The sequence below is a fragment of the Trachurus japonicus genome, chromosome 14 (genome assembly GCF_045865225.1).
Source record: "Trachurus japonicus isolate A0001 chromosome 14, Traja_1.0".
Classification (NCBI taxonomy): domain Eukaryota; kingdom Metazoa; phylum Chordata; class Actinopteri; order Carangiformes; family Carangidae; genus Trachurus; species Trachurus japonicus.
In genome coordinates this window covers 20,392,201-20,405,634 of record NC_140920.1, presented here as the reverse complement: position 1 = coordinate 20,405,634, position 13,434 = coordinate 20,392,201, and the positions used below count along the sequence as shown (strand labels likewise).

Genomic DNA, 13,434 nt, shown 5'->3' with positions numbered 1-13,434 from the left:
CCTGTCAGTTGGGCAACCCACCTGTGCACTAGCAGGATCCTTCAAAGGTTTGTTAACACGGTGCGCTCTCTCTCTCGCCGTCTACGTAAATTGCGTACGCATCAACGTCTCCCAGTGCGCGGACCATAGGCGCGGACGACCGATTTCGGGCGCACATTCTACGAAAATAATCAGAAGGCGGCGCTGCGACGCTTTCACTACGCAGTGTCAGCAGGGAGGTCCCAGATATTACTGACGCTGTTGCCAGGTTGTACGCAGGAGATACTTCTCATCGTACCTGCACTGAACTATAAAAGCAAAGAATGGGAAGGAGTAGACGTGGTGTTTTCTACGCTAAAAGTCTGTCCGTATCTACCGAACATCGACTTTTGCTCTTCAGCTGTAAATTCAGGAGGGACTAGTTTACGGGAAGGAAAACAGCCAGCTAGCAGTGCAGGCTAGCTCCGCAGCTAGCATAACTGCTGCCGTTATTGTGGCCCGCAACGAAACTCCCAGCTAGCATCCGTCGCATGCACAGAAAGAGAAAATGGTGAGAGCTGCTACTGTGTTAATCCTTTAACTTGTTTTTTCCCCCCAGTGTCATGGTGTGACGGTTAATATTTCAGTTTTGTTGTATAAAAATTACCGATGGTCCATGTAGCTAGCTCATCGTGCTACAGGGTTGACAGCTTGTGTCACCTGGCTGGCTGCGGTCCCTGCTGTAAAGAGAGACAAATACAGGGTTGGCCAGAAAACAGTTCAGTTTGAATGTGAAGATGCTCGCTAAATGCTGAACTTGTTACAGAACTACACTCACGGTTTCTCCAGAAGAGTAAAATGCCCCTGTTGTTTGAAAACAGTGATGTCGCCCCCTCAACAAAACGTCAACGTTTGACTTGTATAGCATGAACTGAGAGTAAAGCGTTTTGGAGAGATATTTTGATCCCTTTTCACTGAAAACACGACGTTCTGCTGGACTGACATTGAGTATGTGGACTTGAGGGAAGTGGCTAGTCAGGCAGCTACAGTATCTCCTGAGAGTTATGGAGGGTGATGAGAAGTGTTGTAAAGGCTTGTGAGAATTTCACACATCGAGTAGATACATGCAGGGACACTTAATTTACATAGATGGAAAACATGTTTATTTCTATTTTTGGCTAAAAATGCATTTGTTTGTTTAACTTTTGAAATGGCAGGCACTGAAAACGTGAACACGTGCTTTCTTCCTTTGCAGAAGGTTGCAAAAAACATCATATTGCATTCATATGGGCAGTTGTTACCTTTTTGATTTCAGTGTAAACGGTTACTTTTGCTTTTCACTTAAAATAATAGAAAGTTGATGTGTGAGTGTTGTTATGTCTTGTACCAAACATGTCCCTTTACTTCTTGAGAATATGATTTGTTGTCCAGTGCGTCTCTGTAGCAACACAACACTTATGGTGGTAACAATGGTCAGGATTGTTGTGATACTTTTTTATCTTCAAAAGAAATTAAGCTATAATAATGGGCATTTTGAGATTCTGAATGTTTTGTGGTTTATTGTGCAGCCCTACTATATAGGATATAATTCACCATCTCAACTTGGCTGTATTTGATGTAGTAAAATATTTATTTTGCATAAATGATCCATGTTATACACACAGTCAGTCTCAAGAAGCTTTCAGTCATTTGTTGTTTTAAATTTGTAAGTTGATAATGCACCAGTCATTAACTGTTGTGTCTATGACATAATAGTTGAATAACAGTTGTGAAAATAGTTTAAACCCTTAAGAAGTCACTCCATATTAGCACCTTTAAGGCATAAAATACTAGTGTTGCACCGATACCATTTTTTGGCCCCCGATACCGATTCCCGGCTGTGCAGTATCTGCCGATACCGATACCGTTCCGATACCACACAGTTTGGAAAAAAATATATATAAGAGCTTTTTTTCTTCTAATACTATAATCCAGTAGAACTTTTTTATTGCCTACCTGGTAAAAATGTTTAAGTAACACGTTATTTAACCTTTAAATAATGTTGAGGGTCCAATGTAACGCATTTTTACATTTAGGAACAGTAAACACACCCCAAACATTTTTCCTCTGACTTGACCAACACAATAGATTTGATACATGAAATGGTCTTTCCTGCCACTACACTAATGATTACTGTATATACATAAATAACAGTAGCATAAACTGATTGGTTGAACTCAGCCTGATGTAAACATTAATAAACTCAGTAACCAATCACACAGGCAACTCCATGCTGTCCATGTGTGATGTTCAGGGACAGGTCTGAAGACAGAGCTCTGAGGTTGAAGTCCTATAATAATGAGATGAGATGAGAGACACCTGTGACAGTGACAGGTCTACTCTGTAGCTTCGTCTTGACCACATGTCAGCTGATCAGCTGCAGCAGAGGAAACTCCGCTGCTCTCAGCTGCACCGCAACGAGCGCTTTTTTTTTTTTTTTTAAATTAAGCTCCGGTAGCGGCCGCGCCGACATAACGTAGCGGGATCTCTATTTACATGTGTGCGCACCGCACACGGAGAGAGGAGGTGAAAAGAGACAACACTGTTACCTGCTGTATAGGCTACTGGCCACAGACCAGTGTGTAACGAGTGAAAAAGCCGCCGTCACTGCAGCCTGAACGCAGCTCAAATCGACCGGTGTCTGAGCACAGCGAACAAGCTTTGATAAACACACCGGATCCGCGTCGGTTTGGCAGCTCAGTGACGGCGGCTTTTTGACTCGTTACACACTGGTCTCTGTGTGTTAGCGATGGTACAGGCTGAGGCCAGTATACAGCAGGTAACAGTGTTGTTGTCTCTTCTCACCTCCTCTCTCCCCTGTGTGTGCTCAGTGCGGTGCGCACACATTTAAATAGAGATCCCGCTATGTCGGCTTTGCTTGTTTACATTTCACAAAAAACTCCTTGAAAAGGATTAACTGCAATTAATTGAATTGTTTACATCCTTACTTGGCTTGGCATGCACTGAACACGTGTGATCACACAGCAGTGAGTGTCGGGCGAGAGAAGACACAAGGCGCAGCGTTCATATCAGTAAATGGCATCGGTGCGTCATTTGTTTTACTCGTCGATACCGATGCCAGCATTTTAGTGCGGTATCGGGCCCCCTATCGGTATGGGTGCAACACTATAAAATACATGCTGACAGACGTACCATTGATACGTCAATCTGTTGCTGAAAGCACCCTGTTCAACCATTTTTTTCCCCCATTTTCCTGATAAACAATTATAACATCAAGCACACTGTTTTTACTACTCCACCTAGGATATACCTGAGCAGTGAAGTTAGTAGCTTAAAATGTTCTCTCTTTGATGTTGGATTAATATCTATTAGATTTATTTCCAGGCTTTGCTGCTCTAAATTGAACTATTCTGATGTGTGGTTCATTTGTTGTTAATAAATTGTAATTGTAAGCATCACATGATGGTGGAATACACAAAGACCCGAAATATTCAAATTATTCAATCAAACCCCGCCCTAAAGTAAAATTAGGCATCATTTAAAACAAGACCATGACAAAAGTATCTACTTAAAATATATTCTGACTTAAATTTGGGGAAACTACCTTTAATTTTTGCATAATTTCAACCACAAATCTTTTCTGTTCCATATAATAATGTATCATATTTTAAATATTGAAAAGACTCACGTTTTAAGACACCAACCCTAGGCTGCTGTTATCCTTTGTCTCATATGAATATCTGTGGCTGCATTAGAAGATTACAATGAATAATTTATGTGAGAGCTTATTAGTTTCTACTATTGATAGAAACCTCAGTGATAAATCAGATCATTGCTTACATGTCTGCACACTGTGTATTTGTCCATGGGCAGGTGTACCTGTTGAATCCTATAGAGAACCTGAGAAGCTACATTAACAACCGTCCGCCATTGGTCATCTTTATGATCAGCGTCAGTGCAGTGGCCATCGCCTTCCTGACCATCGGTTACTTCTTCAAGATCAAAGAGATAAAGTCTCCAGAGTTGACAGAGGTGAGACATGAGTACACAGTTTTTTAAAAGAGATGAAATTATATGATGTGCTCTTTCAAGCATCATTGAAGCAGCAGTAAAACATGGTCAATGCTAATGGCAAATGTCAGGCCATGACCTCCGTGACAGGCTTTATGCCACAAATTGCATTTAGTCTATGAATTGTACAGCCATTTCTCCCACATAAGTCTGTAAGGCTAAAAGAAGAATCCTGACAGTACATAACGATAACAGTGAGGTTTACTTGATACTGTTCAGGCTGCTGTACAGTTGGCCTTCTCTCCACCTGGCTGTATTGTACACATGACTATAAAGATTATAACTGGTAAGTAAAATCAAACCCGAACCAAATTCAAGCTTTGCATGTGAATGTGAAGAGGAAACAAATGCAAATCAGAAAGGCTGTTGGTATTTTACTCGGACTTGTGTATACAGATGGATATAAATATACTGTAGCTACTGGGGGACTATTTACATGCAGTGTAAATCAGATAATAGATATTGATATATTGTCACGTCCAAAAACAACAAATCCACACTTCTTACTCTACTTATACTGTTTTGTCAGGACTGGAACACCTTCCTGCTGCGCTTCAATGAGCTGGATTTCTGTGTATCGGAGAATGAAACAATAAAACATGGCCTGAACGAGTCCACCACCCCAGAGAGCATGGTCGTGACCAGCGGCCAGGCTCGTTCCAGCACCCAGGCTCCGCTGCTGCTGGAGGACTCGGGTCCCATCAACATTTCAGTCCCCATTACCCTCACGCTGGATCCCCAGCGCCCGTTTGGAGGGTACTCTCGCAATATCACTCACCTGTACGCCACAGTGCTGGGGCAGCAAGTTGGTCTGTCTGGTAGGTCCTCTGTCTCATCGCCACCAGTCTGTTTGTTGGTAAAAATGATCTGTGTGGTGGGACTTGTTTTATATCCCAGGTTTTAAAACCTGAGGTGGGAGAGGGTTTGTTTGAGAGTTGAGCTTACATTTCGGTGAAGGTAAAAGTAAGAGGCTGATGAATGCATGCATGTTTGTGGTCCATATCTACTTTATTCCACTTCATGAAAAACATGTGAAAACTAGAGATGTCCCGATCACATTTTTTTGCCCCCGAGTCCGAGTCCGAGTCATTTGATTTTGAGTATCTGCCGATACCGAGTCCCGATCCGATACTTTGGCAATGCAGTAAAGTTTTTAATGTAGATCAACTGTATCATCCCACTATTTTTCTGTTCTTTGTGCTCTACTAGGGATGTAACAATATCACAATCTCCCAATAATACTCTACCTCAATAACAAGCCCATGACATTTATTGCAGTATTGTAAACTCTCAATGTATATTAGCACAGTAGCTCCACAGTATAATATTAATGCCGTTATCCATAAGTCAACAACAAGAACATTTGGTCAAAAATAAAATAGCTTATCATGTCTTTCTCAATCACCAGCCTCTCTCCCCTGATCCCACCCTCTCCTGCCTGTCTGCCCCCCCGCCCCCCCCCCCTCCCTCACCTACCTCGCTCCTTCTCCCTCTCCCTCACTCACTCCGCTCCTTCTCCCTCCCTCCCTCCCTCACCCAGCTCACCTTGTTCCTTCTCCCTCTCTAACTTTAAATAAATACCTGGTTCTGTATCTGCCATCACGCAACACAACGGTAGTTTTTTATTCAACAGTATGAGAAGTTTAACAATGTCCGCGACATCTGCGCGGTCGGTCCGTGTGTCGGTCTCACGTGCGTTACGTCGGACTCGCTCTCAGTAGAAGCTGCAGTGACTGTTGTTGCTGCAGGTGTGTGTAGCGCTCAAACATCAACAACAAGCTGCTTGGAAGTCAGCAGTGAAACAACGCAGCCACACACACACAAACAAACAGTGAGCTGACACGGTGACACGATCGTCTCTCACACTCTCGCAAGCGCCGTCATTTCATATCGTTACTTGTCCACGACGACGCAGCCACACACACACACCGTGGAGCTGTGCGCCACAGACCATGCACAAAACACAAAGCACGCTGCACCGAATGCGCGACGCTTTGGGTAATGAGCGCACATGACGAACGTCTACAGTAAAAGTAATGTGTTTGAGAGTGCAAAAGATGATACATCTGAACGCCCCCCATGCGGCCCGTCTTCGCTTTAGACAGATAGGAAAACCCTGACATGTAGATATGTAATATATCCGATTCCTGATCGGGATGTAACGTCCGATTCCGATCGAGTCTGAAACCACGTGATCGACCCCGATTTCCGATCACGTGATCGGATCGGGACATCCCTAGTGAAAACATTAAAAAAGAGCAGAAATATGTAGTTTGCAGAGCGTAGCGAACAGCACCGCTCTTTACCTTGCTGGTTGACGTCCACATGCCTGTGCTGAACATGGTTATGCAACGTCCCAGAGTTATTTGCAAAGACAATAACTTGCACAGATGATATGATTTTTGTCTTTATTTTTGTCGAACTTTAAATTATGGTATATTCGTTGTGACCGACACCAAAGAAATTAAAAAGTTTTCCGCCTTTTATAGTAGGGCTATAAAGGTTGTTCTCTTTTGACTTCATTTTATTTTCTCTGAACAAGCACCTTAAAACTTTGTGAGAAAGGTTCTATATAAAAAAAAGACGTACACCTGGTTTTCATTCAAACAGAAGTAAATCAGTGGCTTCAAATGTGTTTGTGAATTCTTCTTTCTCGGCATCCGATTTATGTACATTTTCTGCACAGCTCCACATATAAAGATTTAAGAAGGATGAAAGAAATGACAGCATCATAAAACTTGGCAGATTTGCGTCTTAGATAATCCAAACAACTTTGTACATACTGTATAGTTAAAGCAGCTAAAATTAAATGTCATACCTGTATCAGAGGTTAGCTTTGAAGAAAATGAGATCTGCTGTGGACATGAGGAGCTCATCACTGTTGAGAGGATGAGTAAAATGATTAACTAGAAAAAGCATTTCCAAGAATGGAAATGGTGTGAATGCTGAAAGCAGCTGAACGCTGTTGCAGAATTACCAAATAGTGCAAGCAGTGATCACCATACAAATGTTTGACCGAGGTAGGAATCGAACCCACAACCTCATGGTCAGTAGACTTTCACTCTGCCTCAAAGCCACAGTGTACACACAGTTACAGAGACTGTTGTCTGTTGATGAGCTGCACTCTGTCTCACTCTGAAGTTAACGAGCCCAAAGCTGCACCTGTTGGAAACACACTGTGTCAACACCAAGAAAGCTTGAGAGTCAAGCTTGAATGACTTAGAATGAAAATTTCTGTGAATTTCAGGCTGAGAGCAACAGTTTCAACATGAAGCAAGTTATCAGAAGTCAACAGAGGACGACTGGGAAAATAATTCACTATAATTGTTGTTGAGGCAAGATTTGAACCAGGAATCGAACCCACAACATCATGATCACTAAACCTTTACTCTGCCGCTTCGCCACACAGAGCACAGACATAAGCATGTTGCCATTGTAATGTGATGATGTGCTGAACGCTGTTGCAGAATTAGCAAATAGTGCAAGCAGTAATCACCATTCAAATGGTTGACCAAGGTAGGTATTGAACCCACAACCTCGTGGTCAACAGACTTTCACTCTGCCTCTAGGCCACAGTGTACACACAGTTGCAGAGACTGTTGTCTGTTGATGAACTGCACTCTGTCTGACTCTGAAGTTAACGAGCCCAAAGCTGTAGTTCCAGTGCAAATCAATCTTAGTGCAGTGGTATAAACAAGAAACATGTTAACACAAACCAAAAGAGGTAAAGAGAATAGGTGGGGGCGCATATGCATTATCAAGTTTGATAATGTGACCAGACCAAGTGGTATTGGTTAAAGTTCAAAGTGGCTGACACACTAACAAGACTGCTCAGGTGGGATTTGAACCTGTGACCTTGTGGTTGGATGGCAGGACCCTTATCCACTAGGCCATTCCAACACTTCTGATGAAATAGAGGTTGAGAGTTTGATGAATGTGAGATTTTTCAATGATGCTTAAAAAGCATCATAAATGAGCCATTAGAAGTTTGTCTACAAATCAGAATTTGAACTAGAAAAAGCATTTCCAAGAATGGAAATGGTGTGACTGCTGACAGCAACTGAACGCTGTTGCAGAATTAGCAAATAGTGCAAGCTGTGATCACCATACAAATGTTTGACCAAGGTCAGAATCGAACCCACATCCTCATGGTCATTAGACTTCCACTCTGCCTCTAGGCCACGGTGCACACACAGTTGCAGAGACTGTTGTCTGTTAATGATCTGCACACTGTCAACATCAAGAAAGCTTGAGAGTCAAGCTTGAATGACTTAGAATGAAAATGTCTGTGAATTTCAGGCTGAGCACTAACCATATGGCCACAGAGAACCTGAGTTACAATGAGCTTTATACTATGAGGAATCAAAGACTGTCCAATGACAGCTGAATAATTGGAATCAAAAGTCAAGCAATGAAGTGAAAAGACTGAGGCAGGAATCGAACCCATGACCATATGATCACTAAACCTTTACTCTGCCACTCGGCTACAGAGAGCACACTGCTTTCAAAACTGTTGTCATTCATTGTAATGTGATGATGTGCTGCAAACTGGTATGAGTAATCAAGGAGATAACAAACACCTGTAACCAATTGAAGGCGGGGGAGGAGAGCAGAATTCAACATAACATAACAAGAATTCTTCCCTTGGATTCGAACCAGTGACCTTAGGGTTGGCAAGCAGTTACCCTACCCACTACACTACAGTGGAGTTATCAAGAAGACAGGTTGAGACTTTGATGAATGTGAGATTTTTTGTGAAAAAGTTAAATATTTGAAAAAGTATAAATAGTTAAAAAGAGAAAAGTAATGCCGATAAAGTTCAAAAAAAGCTGCACGTTTTGATATATGAATTGTTGAAATAGCACAAAGTATGAAGGACTAGAAGAAGACCGTAAAAAGGCGGAAGAAAATGGCCAAACAGAAGAACAATAGTGTGACTGCTTCAGCAGTCACACTAATGAAGTCTCTAGCAGAAAGTACGACATGAATGAGGCAGGAATCGAACCTATGACCTCATGATCAATAAACCTTTACTCTGCCACTTCGCCACAGAGAGCACAGACAGAAGCATGTTGCCATTGTAATGTGATGATGTGCTGCAAACGGTGGCAAAAGCAATTAATGGGTCTCTTAATGAACACCTGTAACCAATTGAGGGTGGGGGAGGGGAGCAGAATTCAACATCACATAACAAGATTGCTCAGCCTGGATTCGAACTAGTGACCTTGGGGTTGGCAAGCGGCCACCTTACCAACTGGACTACAGACAGAGTTGTGGAGAAGTTACAAAGTTGAGCTCCTTCTCCTGCTGCTGTGAAAAAAATGCATTGGGCTGAATGAGAGCAGAGAGCTCCCTGGCTGCATTTAAAAAATATTTAGTGTGACTGCTGAAGCAGTCACACTATTGTTCTTCTGTTTGGCCATTTTCTTCCGCCTTTTTACGGTCTTCTTCTAGTCCTTCATACTTTGTGCTATTTCAACAATTCATATATCAAAACGTGCAGCTTTTTTTGAACTTTATCGGCATTACTTTTCTCTTTTTAACTATTTATACTTTTTAAAATATTTAACTTTTTCACAAAAAATCTCACATTCATCAAAGTCTCAACCTCTCTCCTTCACAACTCCACTGTAGTGTAGGGGGTAGGGTAACTGCCTGCCAACCCTAAGGTCACTGGTTCGAATCCAAGGGAAGAACTCTTGTTATGTTATGTTGAATTCTGCTCTCCTCCCCCGCCTTCAATTGGTTACAGGTGTTTGTTATCTCCTTGATTACTCATACCAGTTTGCAGCACATCATCACATTACAATGAATGACAACAGTTTTGAAAGCAGTGTGCTCTCTGTAGCCGAGTGGCAGAGTAAAGGTTTAGTGATCATATGGTCATGGGTTCGATTCCTGCCTCAGTCTTTTCACTTCATTGCTTGACTTTTGATTCCAATTATTCAGCTGTCATTGGACAGTCTTTGATTCCTCATAGTATAAAGCTCATTGTAACTCAGGTTCTCTGTGGCCATATGGTTAGTGCTCAGCCTGAAATTCACAGACATTTTCATTCTAAGTCATTCAAGCTTGACTCTCAAGCTTTCTTGATGTTGACAGTGTGCAGATCATTAACAGACAACAGTCTCTGCAACTGTGTGTGCACTGTGGCCTAGAGGCAGAGTGGAAGTCTAATGACCATGAGGATGTGGGTTCGATTCTGACCTTGGTCAAACATTTGTATGGTGATCACAGCTTGCACTATTTGCTAATTCTGCAACAGCGTTCAGTTGCTATCAGCAGTCACACCATTTCCATTCTTGGAAATGCTTTTTCTAGTTAGTGTGACTGCTGAAGCAGTCACACTATTGTTCTTCTGTTTGGCCATTTTCTTCCGCCTTTTTACGGTCTTCTTCTAGTCCTTCATACTTTGTGCTATTTCAACAATTCATATATCAAAATGTGCAGCTTTTTTTGAACTTTATCGGCATTACTTTTCTCTTTTTAACTATTTATACTTTTAAAAATATTTAACTTTTTCACAAAAAATCTCACATTCATCAAAGTCTCAACCTCTCTTCTTGACAACTCCTCTGTAGTGTAGGGGTTAGGGTAACTGCTTGCCAACCCTAAGGTCACTGGTTCGAATCCAAGGGAAGAATTCTTCTTATGTTATGTTGAATTCTGCTCTCCTCCCCCGCCTTCAATTGGTTACAGGTGTTTGTTATCTCCTTGATTACTCATACCAGTTTGCAGCACATCATCACATTACAATGAATGACAACAGTTTTGAAAGCAGTGTGCTCTCTGTAGCCGAGTGGCAGAGTAAAGGTTTAGTGATCATATGGTCATGGGTTCGATTCCTGCCTCAGTCTTTTCACTTCATTGCTTGACTTTTGATTCCAATTATTCAGCTGTCATTGGACAGTCTTTGATTCCTCATAGTATAAAGCTCATTGTAACTCAGGTTCTCTGTGGCCATATGGTTAGTGCTCAGCCTGAAATTCACAGACATTTTCATTCTAAGTCATTCAAGCTTGACTCTCAAGCTTTCTTGATGTTGACAGTGTGCAGATTATTAACAGACAACAGTCTCTGCAACTGTGTGTGCACTGTGGCCTAGAGGCAGAGTGGAAGTCTAATGACCATGAGGTTGTGGGTTCGATTCCAACCTTGGTCAAACATTTGTATGGTGATCACTGCTTGCACTATTTGCTAATTCTGCAACAGCGTTCAGTTGCTGTCAGCAGTCACACCATTTCCATTCTTGGAAATGCTTTTTCTAGTTAGTGTGACTGCTGAAGCAGTCACACTATTGTTCTTCTGTTTGGCCATTTTCTTCCGCCTTTTTACGGTCTTCTTCTAGTCCTTCATACTTTGTGCTATTTCAACAATTCATATATCAAAACGTGCAGCTTCTTTTGAACTTTATCGGCATTACTTTTCTCTTTTTAACTATTTATACTTTTTCAAATATTTAACTTTTTCTGATTTTTTTCAGCTTTATAATGTGTGTGTATTGCGTCTAACGAGCAGAGCCAGAGTGGTGTCAGAGTGGAGAGAGGCAAAAAAACATTCTAGAGTTTTTCTGGCTAAACTGTCAGCATGGCCACAAATTAAACTCTAGACAAATTATTTTCTCCAGTTTTGTAGCCACACTTGTCTTCTGGCTAAAATTCTGGTCAAAAATGCAAAGAGACTTAGATAATAATTTTAAATATTTTTTAAATGCAGCCAGGGAGCTCTCTGCTCTCATTAAGCTCAATGCATTTTTTTCACATCAGCAGGAGAAGGAGCTCAACTTTGTAACTTGCTGTTAAGTGCTTTTTAATTCATTTGAATTCACCAAAAAATAGTCACAGGTCACAAAAAAGTCCTCTTCTCACTTGGTGTGGCTAATTTATATTAATTTATTTTTGTTTTAAGCATCATTGAAAAATCTCACATTCATCAGAGTCTCAACCTCTCTTCTTCACAACTCCTCTGTAGTGTAGGGGTTAGGGTAACTGCCTGCCAACCCTAAGGTCACTGTTTCGAATCCAAGGTAAGAATTCTTGTTATGTTATGTTGAATTCTGCTCTCCTCCCCCGCCTTCAATTGGTTACAGGTGTTTGTTATCTCCTTGATTACTCGTACCAGTTTGCAGCACATCATCACATTACAATGAATGACAACAGTCTTGAAAGCAGTGTGCTCTCTGTAGCCGAGTGGCAGAGTAAAGGTTTAGTGATCATATGGTCACGGGTTCGATTCCTGCCTCAGTCATTTCACATCATTGCTTGACTTTTGATTCCAATTATTCAGCTGTCATTGGACAGTCTTTGATTCCTCATAGTATAAAGCTCATTGTAACTCAGGTTCTCTGTGGCCATATGGTTAGTGTGTTAGGTGTTGTGCTATTTCAACAATTCATATATCAAAACGTGCAGCTTTTTTTGAACTTTATCGGCGTTACTTTTCTCTTTTTAACTATTTATACTTTTTAAAATATTTAACTTTTTCTGCAAATTAAACTCTAGACAAATTATTTTCTCCAGTTTTGTAGCCACACTTGTCTTCTGGCTAAAATTCTGGTCAAAAATGCAAAGAGACTTAGATAATAATTTTAAATATTTTTTAAATGCAGCCAGGGAGCTCTCTGCTCTCATTCAGCCCAATGCTGAGAATTCTCCACAACTCTGTCTGAAACATGCTTATGTCTGTGCTCTCTGTGGCGAAGTGGCAGAGTAAAGGTTTATTGATCATGAGGTCATGGGTTCGATTCCTTACTTTTTTTTTTAAGCAGAAGCCAGTGATCCTCTTATCAAAGGTTTTCTTTACCCCTCACATACTGTCTCTGTCTGTAGCCTAGTGGTTAGCTTGCTGGTCTGGAGACCTGAAGGTTGCTGGTTCAATTCTTGCCTCAACAACAATTATAGTGAATTATTTTCCCAGTTGTCCTCTGTTGACTTCTGATAACTTGCTTCATGTTGAAACTGCTGCTCTCAGCCTGAAATTCACAGAAATTTTCATTCTAAGTCATTCAAGCTTGACTCTCAAGCTTTCTTGATGTTGACAGTGTGCAGATCATTAACAGACAACAGTCTCTGCAACTGTGTGTGCACCGTGGCCTAGAGGCAGAGTGGAAGTCTAATGACCATGAGGTTGTGGGTTCAATTCCGACCTTGGTCAAACATTTGTATGGTGATCACTGCTTGCACTATTTGCTAATTCTGCAACAGCGTTCAGTTGCTATCAGCAGTCACACCATTTCCATTCTTGGAAATGCTTTTTCTAGTTTAAATTATTATCTAAGTCTCTTTGCATTTTTGACCAGAATTTTAGCCAGAAGACAAGTGTGGCTACAAAACTGGAGAAAATAATTTGTCTATAGTTTAATTTGCAGAAAAAGTTAAATATTTGAAAAAGTATAAATAGTTAAAA

At 41.2% G+C, this 13,434-nt stretch overlaps 1 protein-coding gene across 2 annotated transcripts in view; it reads left to right on the top strand.

The window, feature by feature from the left end:
* The first annotated feature begins 434 nt into the window (after positions 1–434).
* The window catches only part of tmem248 (transmembrane protein 248), a 34,247-nt gene continuing 21,247 nt past the window's right edge, over positions 435–13,434 (top strand). For both annotated transcript variants that reach the window (XM_085798300.1, XM_085798302.1), the window contains exons 1-3: positions 435–529; positions 3,832–3,990; positions 4,559–4,847. In XM_085798300.1, the coding sequence (XP_085654426.1) occupies positions 527–529; positions 3,832–3,990; positions 4,559–4,847 (451 nt within the window). In that variant the 5' untranslated portion in view covers positions 435–526. The remainder of the gene's footprint in view (positions 530–3,831; positions 3,991–4,558; positions 4,848–13,434) is intronic.